Source organism: Poromitra crassiceps, assembly GCF_964638095.1.
Source record: "Poromitra crassiceps genome assembly, chromosome: 8".
Taxonomy (NCBI): domain Eukaryota; kingdom Metazoa; phylum Chordata; class Actinopteri; order Beryciformes; family Melamphaidae; genus Poromitra; species Poromitra crassiceps.
In genome coordinates, this window is record NC_139629.1 from 21,028,739 (window position 1) to 21,041,983 (window position 13,245).

Below are 13,245 nucleotides of genomic sequence, written 5' to 3' on the forward strand. Positions count from 1 at the left end.
CAAAACCGTTAGAGGAGATTCTAGCTTAGGAGGCCATCTTTCCGATGGCCCGCCCTGTCCAGTGTATAGTATGTGTGGGTGTGTCTGAACCCATCGCTTCTCTATAGCTCTCCTTGTGCTACTAGGGTGAAAAGACCACCGATTATGGCGGCCTCTCCACCGGGGGCACGCTAAAGCTTCAGTCGTTTATCGGAGAAAAAACAAAATAAAAAATAAAACTCGCTAAGTTTAAGAACTCACTCCTAAATAAAGGGCTGCTTTCATATTTGAGATTATCAAATATAGGTATATGTGTGTATATTCTATAGAAGAAAAAAAGAAATGCATACATCTATATTAAATCTCATTAATATAGTATCACATAGAATTCATTTACTTTAGTGTTCATAATACATTAAGAGTGTACAATTTTTTTTTTATCCTTTACAAATCCACAGTATAAGTTGTGCCTTTTTTTGCAGAAATAGGAGGAGCTGCGGGGATAAAGAAGAGGTGTGTCCCTTACTTAAGGCGTTTCATGTACCAATAGCTTTCACAAAGTGCACTACATGGGGGGGGAGTGGGTGGTAGGGGGCTCGCGCGGGGCACTTTGGAACACACCACAGGACTGAGGAGGGGAATGAGTCGATTGTATTTGGACTAAAAATATCCTCTGAAGCTCTTTTGGTTAAAAAGAAAAGAAACAACATTGAAATAAAGCACTGGAAAAGAATCCTCTCCAGACAACTGTAGTGATATCTGTCGATGCTGGGTTCTTGTTGTTTTGACTGGTGTTCCACTTGAGAAGAAGCAGAAAGAGAGGAGAGGAGGGGTGCTCGTGCGACTGTCTCAGACAGCCACTGACTGTGTGTGTGATTATACTGTATAGTGGTTTGTCCCAGGCATGGGCGGGGTCTGCAAGTGTCCCGGCAACTGCATACATCCATTGGAAATATCCAAATGGGTTTGATTGACGGAAAGAGCTTTTGAGTTCATTATCTACAGGCTTTGCTCCACCTCCTCTGGCCATCACCCTCTTAAGTGAAGGCCCTCTGGTGATCAGTCACGCCCACTGGCTCTCAATTCTCTCAGTAATCTGTCTGTCATCCTGAAGTCCCGCCTCCGCCCGTTGGCCCCCAGAGTGACGTCCGCACTCCTACACTGTTAAGCGTCCAAAAAAAACAGAAGTCTCTTCCACAAGTACTAATTGTATGTCCCCGTTTAAAAACTATCTCACACACACACAGAATCTTCCGAGCCGACATGCAGCCATGCAGGCACGTAGACGTCCTCTCTCACAGACACTCCCTCTCTCACACACAGACACATGCACACCCACAGACACTCCCTCTCTCTCACACACATACACATGCACACACACAGACACTCCCTCTCTCTCACACACAGACACATGCACACCCACAGACACTCCCTCTCTCTCACACACATACACATGCACACACACAGACACTCCCTCTCTCTCACACACAGACACATGCACACCCACACACTCCCTCTCTCTCACACACAGACACATGCACACCCACAGACACTCCCTCTCTCTCACACAGACACATGCACACACACAGACACTCTCTCTCTCACACGCAGACACATGCACACACACAGACACTCCCTCTCTCTCACACACAGACACATGCACACACACAGACACTCCCTCTCTCTCACACAGACACATGCACACACAGACACTCTCTCTCTCACACGCAGACACATGCACACACACAGACACTCCCTCTCTCTCACACACAGACACATGCACACACACAGACACTCCCTCTCTCTCACACACAGACACATGCACACACACAGACACTCTCTCTCTCACACGCAGACACATGCACACACACAGACACTCCCTCTCTCTCACACACAGACACATGCACACACACAGACACTCCCTCTCTCTCACACACATACACATGCACACACACAGACACTCCCTCTCTCTCACACACAGACACATGCACACACACAGACACTCCCTCTCTCTCTCACACAGACACATGCACACACACAGACACTCTCTCTCTCACACACAGACACATGCACACCCACATACACTCTCTCTCTCACACGCAGACACATGCACACACACAGACACTCCCTCTCTCTCACACACAGACACATGCACACACACACAGACACTCCCTCTCTCTCACACACAGACACATGCACACCCACAGACACTCCCTCTCTCACACACAGACACATGCACACCCACAGACACTCCCTCTCTCTCACACACAGACACATGCACACCCACAGACACTCCCTCTCTCTCACACAGACACATGCACATCCACAGACACTCCCTCTCTCTCACACACAGACACATGCACATCCACAGACACTCCCTCTCTCACACACAGACACATGCACACCCACAGACACTCCCTCTCTCTCACACACAGACACATGCACACACACAGACACTCCCTCTCTCTCTCACACAGACACATGCACACACAGACACTCTCTCTCTCACACACAGACACATGCACACCCACAGACACTCCCTCTCTCACACACAGACACATGCACACCCACAGACACTCCCTCTCTCTCACACACAGACACATGCACACCCACAGACACTCCCTCTCTCTCACACACAGACACATGCACACCCACAGACACTCCCTCTCTCACACACACAGACACATGCACACCCACAGACACTCCCTCTCTCTCACACACAGACACATGCACACCCACAGACACTCCCTCTCTCTCACACACAGACACATGCACACCCACAGACACTCTCTCTCTCACACACAGACACATGCACACACACAGACACTCCCTCTCTCTCACACACAGACACATGCACACCCACAGACACTCCCTCTCTCACACACAGACACATGCACACCCACAGACACTCTCTCTCTCACACACAGACACATGCACATCCACAGACACTCCCTCTCTCTCACACACAGACACATGCACATCCACAGACACTCCCTCTCTCACACACACAGACACATGCACATCCACAGACACTCTCTCTCTCACACACAGACACATGCACATCCACAGACACTCCCTCTCTCTCACACACAGACACATGCACACCCACAGACACTCCCTCTCTCTCACACACAGACACATGCACACCCACAGACACTCCCTCTCTCACACACACAGACACATGCACATCCACAGACACTCTCTCTCTCACACACAGACACATGCACATCCACAGACACTCCCTCTCTCACACACAGACACATGCACATCCACAGACACTCCCTCTCTCACACACACAGACACATGCACATCCACAGACACTCCCTCTCTCACACACAGACACATGCACATCCACAGACACTCTCTCTCTCACACACAGACACATGCACATCCACAGACACTCTCTCACACACAGACACATGCACATCCACAGACACTCCCTCTCTCACACACACAGACACATGCACACCCACAGACACTCTCTCTCTCACACACAGACACATGCACACCCACAGACACTCCCTCTCTCACACACAGACACATGCACACCCACAGACACTCTCTCTCTCACACACAGACACATGCACACCCACAGACACTCCCTCTCTCACACACAGACACATGCACACCCACAGACACTCTCTCTCTCACACACAGACACATGCACACCCACCCACAGACACTCCCTCTCTCACACACAGACACATGCACATCCACAGACACTCTCTCTCTCACACACAGACACATGCACACCCACAGACACTCCCTCTCTCACACACAGACACATGCACACCCACAGACACTCTCTCTCTCACACACAGACACATGCACACCCACAGACACTCTCTCTCTCTCACACACAGACACATGCACACCCACAGACACTCTCTCTCTCACACACAGACACATGCACACCCACAGACACTCCCTCTCTCACACACAGACACATGCACATCCACAGACACTCCCGGTGGCTCGGGTTGCCAGTCCGTCTAGCAGTTGCTGCTGTTCCTGAACTCTCCGTTCTCGGTGATCTGCAGCTTGGTGGGGTTGGTGGGGGAGATGCCGTTGCGGGTCTGCATGCTGTAGCGCTCCTTCAGCTGGGTCAGCGCGCTCATCAGCCGGGCGTTGGCCGCGTCCAGGGATGCTATGCGCTTTTCCTGCAACACACACAGTTAAAGAGACAGATACACTCACTGCAAGACACTCGCCGAGGGATTTGATTCAATAATAATAAACTCCCTCCTCACGTCTAGTTAGTATGCGCTCATTGTGTTAATTGTATCGTGTCGTGTCTGGTGGCAGGATGGGCTGAGCCACTCTGGCAAGTTTCTCTGCCCTCCGTTCGTAACGAGCTTCTCATTTTCATTCTCTCCGTCTGTTTCCTGGGGAAACAGCTCATTGCCTCACTGCTCCCTGTTTGTTTGTTTCATTACTTCACTGTGTGAAATAGATTGAGCCCACATGTGTCTCGCTGTGTGTGTGTGTGTGTGTGTGTGTGTGTGTGTGTGTGTGTTATCCCTAAAAGTTGTTGCTGCATGCTTTCATCTTTTTTGTTCTGTTTATGTGAAAACTTTAATATATAATTTTTTGTTTGACTTTTGTATAATGCATAATGTGCATTGTCTCTGCATTATTTACAGAGAGGTGATGTGAGCTTCTTATAGACAGAATATTTAAAGATACATAAAGTAGCTGTAGATGTAGGCTGTATAAAGATACATAAAGTAGATGTAGGCTGTATAAAGATACATAAAGTAGCTGTAGATGTAGGCTGTATAAAGATACATTAAGTAGCTGTAGATGTAGGCTGTATAAAGATACATAAAGTAGCTGTAGATGTAGGCTGTATAAAGATACATAAAGTAGTTGTAGATGTAGGCTGTATAAAGATACATAAAGTATCTGTAGATGTAGGCTGTATAAAGATACATTAAGTAGCTGTAGATGTAGGCTGTATAAAGATACATAAAGTAGATGTAGGCTGTATAAAGATACATAAAGTAGTTGTAGATGTAGGCTGTATAAAGATACATAAAGTATCTGTAGATGTAGGCTGTATAAAGATACATAAAGTAGCTGTAGATGTAGGCTGTATAAAGATACATACAGTAGTTGTAGATGTAGGCTGTATAAAGATACATAAAGTATCTGTAGATGTAGGCTGTATAAAGATACGTAAAGTAGCTGTAGATGTAGGCTGTATAAAGAAACATTAAGTAGATGTAGATGTAGGCTGTATAAAGATACATAAAGTAGATGTAGGCTGTATAAAGATACATAAAGTATCTGTAGATGTAGGCTGTATAAAGAAACATTAAGTAGATGTAGGCTGTATAAAGATACATAAAGTAGCTGTAGATGTAGGCTGTATAAAGAAACATTAAGTAGATGTAGATGTAGGCTGTATAAAGATACATAAAGTAGCTGTAGATGTAGGCTGTATAAATATACATTAAGTAGCTGTAGATGTAGGCTGTATAAAGATACATAAAGTAGCTGTAGATGTAGGCTGTATAAAGATACATAAAGTAGCTGTAGATGTAGGCTGTATAAAGATACATAAAGTAGCTGTAGATGTAAGCTGTATAAAGATACATAAAGTATCTGTAGATGTAGGCTGTATAAAGATACATAAAGTAGCTGTAGATGTAAGCTGTATAAAGATACATAAAGTATCTGTAGATGTAGGCTGTATAAAGATACATAAAATATCTGTAGATGTAGGCTGTATAAAGATACATAAAGTATCTGTAGATGTAGGCTGTATAAAGATACATAAAGTAGCTGTAGATGTAGGCTGTATAAAGATACATTAAGTAGTTGTAGATGTAGGCTGTATAAAGATACATAAAGTATCTGCAGATGTAGGCTGTATAAAGATACATAAAGTAGCTGTAGATGTAGGCTGTATAAAGATACATAAAGTAGCTGTAGATGTAGGCTGTATAAAGATACACAAAGTAGCTGTAGATGTAGGCTGTATAAAGATACATAAAGTAGCTGTAGATGTAGGCTGTATAAAGATACATAAAGTATCTGTAGATGTAGGCTGTATAAAGATACATAAAGTAGTTGTAGATGTAGGCTGTATAAAGATACATAAAGTATCTGTAGATGTAGGCTGTATAAAGATACATAAAGTAGTTGTAGATGTAGGCTGTATAAAGATACATAAAGTAGCTGTAGATGTAGGCTGTATAAAGATACATAAAGTAGCTGTAGATGTAGGCTGTATAAAGATACATAAAGTAGCTGTAGATGTAGGCTGTATAAAGATACATTAAGTAGATGTAGATGTAGGCTGTATAAAGAAACATTAAGTAGATGTAGATGTAGGCTGTATAAAGATACATAAAGTAGCTGTAGATGTAGGCTGTATAAAGATACATAAAGTAGTTGTAGATGTAGGCTGTATAAAGAAACATAAAGTAGATGTAGATGTAGGCTGTATAAAGATACATTAAGTAGATGTAGATGTAGGCTGTATAAAGATACATTAAGTAGTTGTAGATGTAGGCTGTATAAAGAAACATAAAGTAGATGTAGATGTAGGCTGTATAAAGATACATTAAGTAGTTGTAGATGTAGGCTGTATAAAGATACATAAAGTAGATGTAGATGTAGGCTGTATAAAGATACATAAAGTAGATGTAGATGTAGGCTGTATAAAGATACATTAAGTAGATGTAGATGTAGGCTGTATAAAGATACATAAAGTAGTTGTAGATGTAGGCTGTATAAAGAAACATAAAGTAGATGTAGATGTAGGCTGTATAAAGATACATAAAGTAGTTGTAGATGTAGGCTGTATAAAGATACATAAAGTAGTTGTAGATGTAGGCTGTATAAAGATACATAAAGTAGTTGTAGATGTAGGCTGTATAAAGAAACATAAAGTAGATGTAGATGTAGGCTGTATAAAGATACATTAAGTAGATGTAGATGTAGGCTGTATAAAGAAATAGACAGAGCTGAGAAATGCTGCTCAGTCATTCAGGCTTGTCAATGCCACATAGTTCTAACAGCTATGAATTAAACATGTCTTTGTATTTCCATGGCATATCACCCTTCACTTCACCAGGAGGAAATGCACAGTGGAAAGCACATACACATTTGAAACACATACAGCACATCTAAGGAAAGACAGACAGACAGACAGACAGACAGGCAGACAGGCAGGCAGACAGACAGACAAGCAGACAGACAGACAGGCAGACAGACAGACAGACAGGCAGGCAGGCAGGCAGGCAGACAGACAGACAGACAAGCAGACAGACAGGCAGGCAGGCAGACAGACAGGCAGGCAGACAGACAGACAAGCATGCAGACAGGCAGACAGACAGACATACAGACAAGCAGGCAGACAGACAAGCAGACAGACAGGCAGGCAGGCAGGCAGACAGACAGGCAGACAGACATACAGACAAGCAGGCAGACAGACAGACAGACAGGCAGACAGACAGACATACAGACAAGCAGGCAGACAGACAAGCAGACAGACAGGCAGGCAGGCAGACAGACAGACAGACAAGCAGACAGACAGACAGACAGGCAGACAGACAGACATACAGACAAGCAGGCAGACAGACAAGCAGACAGACAGACAGGCAGGCAGACAGACAGACAGACAGACATACAGACAAGCAGGCAGACAGACAGACAGGCAGGCAGGCAGACAGACAAGCAGGCAGACAGACAAGCAGACAGACAGACAGGCAGACAGACAGACAGGCAGACAGACAGACAGACAGACAGACAGACAGGCAGACAGACAGACAGACAGACAGACAGACAGGCAGACAGACAGACAGACAAGCAGACAGGCAGACAGACAGTGTATCTACAAAACTGTATGCCATCTGCACAGTGGGCAATGGAGCTCCCCTGTCAGTCAAGCCATTGCAGCATGGTGTGCTGTCAAACTGACCTGTGCATCAATGATCTTCTGTTTGGAGTCTACTACAGCCTGCATGTCTGAATGGTCCTTCTTCAGCTCTTCCTCCACCGACATCAACCTGGAAAAGCAAAAGAAGACAGTACAGTTACAAGCAGACAACAGTATAAGCCTACCCACATGAGATAAGGATATGTCGACTAAGAGAGGAGATTGAAACTATTACAGTTAGTGTGTGTGTGTGTGTGTGTGTGTGTGTGTGTGTGTGTGTGTGTGTGTGTGTGTGTGTGTGCATGTGGGTGGTGTCGTGCATTTTAAGGCCTTCATTTAATTTAAATATGTTATTGCGTTGGCAGAGTGGCAGAGGATAGAGATCTGAAGTATGCAGGGAAGACATTTTGTCTTCTGACATCCCAGCACTAAAAACATCAAACTGATGGACAACTGCGCACAGTTTAGGGAGAGCTGGGCTCCACTGCACCCCCTTTTGGCCATATACGTATGTATGTATGTATATATATATATATATATATAGCAGTCTACTGACACACTAATGCAGAAGACAAATAAACAAACATCTAAGACAAAAAGTATATAGAAAGTCTAGGGTGCCTATGACTTCTACACAGTACTGTATGCAGGCTTACATTTTTTGTTTAACCACATTTCACCATGCCATGTAATATACTGTGAGTAAGATTTTCCTCTCCTCAAATTGACTGCAAAACAGTCACCAAAGAAACAAGTGGATATTTATGGCAGCTGGAGGCGTCTTCCTCTAGCCTGGTAAACCGCCCGTCACGTGAACTCACATTGCATTTGGTTCTCCGTGACGGTCTGGACCTGCACAGGCAGTTAAGATGATTGGTCGAGCCATGCCGGCTCGACGAATCAGCGGCGGCCGTAGGCGGGCTCTGGCTCGTCTGGGCAAGTAGTGGGTACATGGTCTTTGTAGTTCTTTTCACTCATCAGCATGGCTGCCGCCGCGGAAGTGACAGGCAGTGAATGAAATTGAATGTAACGTTCCCAATTCTATGTATTAAATTCTAAAAAACGACCCTCAACATTTGGGAAGGCTAAGCCACACAACTAGTTCGTTATAATCTAACTAAATGCTTCGAAGGTGACTTTACGACCGCGAGGACTCAATCAATGAATACCACGGAGATCATCCACAGGCACCTTCCGCGATCTGATTGGTTGAAGTTAACACCCACCAGCGGTGATAGACAGATGCGTCATCCAATCACCTGCCAAGTAGCTTGGACAAAGTGCCCGCCTCCGTCAGCGGGTCTGGTGACTTCAAACCCAGATCGACTGGTTTAGTGAAACCTATGTGGAGCTATACCGTCCATCTGGCAGCGTCAGGTTAGTCTTCCTCTGCCCTAGGTAAAACATTCATTCCGCAGTAGATTGCTGCTTGTGTCTGCTCAAGTGCACTTCATGTGGCCAGCAGCTTTAATGCGTGCTATTGTGCACAGTGCTAATGTGTTTGTTTAGCAGCTCTGGCAGCCTGTGCCTCTGTCAGCCCATGCTCAGTGTGTAACGATCTGTGGATTCAGCACGGCTGCTCATATCCCAGCAGCTTTCAAATCTGGCATCAGCTTGTTTTTTTCCCATTCATTTCTGTTCATTACAGTTATGCTTTGGGTAAGGGGCAATTTGATAAAGAAAGAAGTTATTGGAGAATGTTTGCCCGGCACAATTCTCTTCCATTCTGTTTGATTGGATGAAATGCAGTGGTGAATAACATGGGCCTTTTGTTCGGCAGCCACGGCGTATTGAGTCGGTGCCAGGGCCGGCCCGCCCTATATGCGAACTAAGCGGCTGCCTAGAGCCCCGGGAGTTGCCAGGGGCCCCCTTAATTTTTTTTTTTTTAAATAAACATAGGCTATAATATTATAGGCTGTGTGGTAGTTAAAACATAGGTTGACGTTTATTTATGTTTGTAGTTTAAACAAAAACATAAATACTGTAGGCTACATACAGTACAACCCAAAAGGCTGTTATTTACCTTTTGTCGCCACCTGGTGAGTAAATATATATGTAACTAAAACCATTAAAATTGACAACCGGTCCTGCATGTACTGTATCTACCGGTCCTTGGCACAAAAAAGGTTGGGAACCCCTGGTTTAACTGACCTGGCAACCCCTATGGCTGCTGGGTTCTACACGCTTGCTTGACACTGATAGGGCTACAAATGAGCATCCTCCTCGTCACGTTTGTTTGTTTGAAATATTCCTCTAAATATGGCTAAAAGTCCAAAAAACGTCAAATTTTCATCTGCGCTGCCCGCCAGGGCAGCACCGAGAGTCCCCTCCTTACAGCACCCCCTACTTAAAAGTACTTCCAGCGCGGATGCCCCCAAACCCCCGCCCCTGGGAGGGGGTTTGGGCCCCCAGACGGATAGGGCCGGCCCTGGTCGGTGCCTATCGATAACGGAGAGTTTAACGTCCATCGTACACGTTCCTCGTGGCGACTGCCCCCCATCTTCAGCTGACATTTCAAACTGCGCCTGTTAAGTTTCATTCAGTCCAATCACACTCCAAACGCACTGCTTAGACTACATGGTCAATAAATATAACAATGCCAGACCCAAGCCCACTCGCATTAGACGCAGTGCCCAAGAGTGTGTTCAATGTACAACCCAGTCGACAGAATAAAACACTGGCATTTTATTTGTCTGCAATCTACGGCTATAATATATATATATATATATGTATAATCTCTCAACATAAAAATTGGAAACAAAGGATGAGTAGGGTACACTATCCCATGCTTTTTGGTTTTGCCCTTCACTTTCCAGATTCTGGGCCAGGATATTTGACTGGTACTCTAAGGCCTACAAAGTAGCCCTTCAACCAGAGGCAGAACTCGCCATCTTCGGCTGCTCAGAATCCTCGCTGTTTCTCCCTATGGCTGTGCAGCAGTCTCTGACACAGGGGACGACTGTCGCCAAGAGACTTATGCCTACCCCACACTACAGGATTTTCAAATCCTTGAAGATTATAAAAATCTTGAGAGCCCACACACTACAGGACAGAGAGAGCCGATTTTTTAACATTTCAATCTTGGGACACACACACAATCGCGTCTGTTCAAACGCAACCCCACACACTAGAAGATTATGCCGAAGATTCACCTTGAAGCAGGGCTCGACGTTAACTTTTAAAATGCCTATTCAGTGTGCGCACCGGGTGTACTAGTGTCATTTCGTTTTCGTTTTCGATTTTTTTTTTATTTTTTTTTTTTATAATGCATTTGCACTGAAAGGATTTGTTTAACTAATATTTGCGCGGACAGCCGCGTCCATTCGGGGTGTAGGCCTACTGTGCACGGCCAGGCGAAAACCGTCTGCACAGGTGTCTTCTGGAGGGGCGCGTCTGCTGATTTGACTCACTTTTCCGTGCGGACACTCGCGATGCGGGAAGCTGAGAGACCTAAGCGCTTGTTGTAGGCTACATGCTTTGCAGTATAGCATTAGTTTTCCGTCCCGTTCAAAGACGCACGGGTATTTCACCTCGATGACAATTTCCTCGTTCTTTGTTTCTGTGCGGGGCTGCGGGTGGACGTGGACCAGTTTAATTTGCGAAAAACTAATGGAAACGCAGCTACTACTGGCTCTCTGCTCAAGATGCAATCGCCTGTCGGGTTGTAAATATCTAACATGTTAGATATGGCCGATTCACAATCGGGAAGAGGCAGTCTTCCCGATTGTGAATCTTTGAACCCCACACACTACAGGATCATTTGGGAAGATTATCTGCCCGACGCGCTTCAAATCGGGAGCACCCCCGAGAAAATCGGGAGGGGGGAATCTTGGCCATAATCTTGCAAATTATCCTGTAGTGTGGGGTAGGCATTATTCTTAAGGAGTGGAAGTCCCCCTCTTCACCTTCCTTCCAGCTGTGGCTGACGGACATGATCTCGGTTATACATATGGAGAGACTCCGGTTTCTAAAGCCCAATTTATGCTTCGTCTGCCGACACTTTTGAAACGGTCGCCGACAGAAATGAGGACTTGAGTCGACACTTTCAAGTGTCGGCGAGAGGTGTCTGCTACCTGGTGAAATGTCTAGTGTCGCTGACTACGTCACTTAATGTCGCGCAAGTGTGATTGGCTATATAGACGGGCTGCGCGTGACTTCCTTGTTTTAGTTTTCGCTGAAATGAAATTAATGAACGTGTCCCTGCTATTTTTATCAGCATGTCCTTGATGTATGACTTCGTGAAAATCACAAAGAACACCGTGACCAACTTCCCAGAGAGAGAGGAGGTGATTGTGTGGTTGCGTGTCGTTATATGTGGCTGCAGTTACATCTTGCCTCCGACGTGGGTTCACTGACAGCATTCCCTCTCTTGGCTGTCTGCACTAGTTCTCTGCCTCCCTCTGTCTATAGCGTCACGTGACCGTTGAGCCGAGGAGAGAAGCATAAATGCAGCAACATGAGCGACACTTTATTTTTCGTCTGCGACCATGTGCTGAGCGACACTTTATAATAAGTATAAATTAAGCTTAAGGATCAATTCACTTAAAGCCCCAATCAGTAACTTTTTCCCCTTAATATAACAGCTTTTTAGTCATTGAGGATGGTAGAGTGACTTGTAACAGGGAGAATGTCACCTCTATTGGTCACACACCGCCCTCCAAAGGTCTCTCCTGGGACTAAGCAGTTTGGTGCCTGCGTCCCGGAGGCAAGATGCGCGCATGCGCTGTACAGCGGGAGCGTTGTGTTCCTGGAAACAAGGAAGTAACTCGATGCGGATTTGCTACGAAAATGATGTTTCACGTAACTATGGATTATTATTTCATCACGTGGTGAGTACCCGATGTCACAACATGTACATAGAGCTTTCTGGCGCTGTGTTTTGTTGACTTTGAACGGCGATATCGAAATCGATACTGCTGCACGCAGAGGGCGCAGTTTCTCCAATAGCAAAACTTGGAAAAGTTGCTGAAAGTTAAGAAATTCTCTGAGGTCTGGGATCTGTTTCTGGCTTATTTGGACGAGGTTAGAGGTGACTGATGACTCTCCTGTCTGAGGTCTGGGATCTGTTTCTGGCCTATTTGGACGAGGTTAGAGGTGACTGATGACTCTCCTGGTTGACTCTTAATGGATCCCTTGCGCAGGATCCCACGCACATTTAGTACATTGACACTTTACGTGGCTGCTATCACCATGTATGTTGATATTAGGGATGTTCATTTTGAAAATTTTCCATAATCGATAATCGGTGAAAATTAACGATCAATTATCGATTATCGATCATATTAATACTTTTATATATATATATATATATATATATATATATATATATATATATATATATATATATATTACAAAATGAATGCCTATGGCAGAAAATA

General features: G+C 45.0%; 1 protein-coding gene across 1 annotated transcript in view; it reads right to left on the reverse strand.

Annotated features, from left to right (window-relative positions):
- Positions 1-3,575: 3,575 nt before the first annotated feature.
- Positions 3,576-13,245, reverse strand: part of dab2ipb (DAB2 interacting protein b) — a 239,474-nt gene continuing 229,804 nt past the window's right edge. The window contains 2 exon segments of the mRNA XM_083641622.1: positions 3,576-4,139; positions 7,910-7,997. Coding sequence (XP_083497748.1) covers positions 3,972-4,139; positions 7,910-7,997 — 256 coding nt within the window. The 3' untranslated portion in view covers positions 3,576-3,971.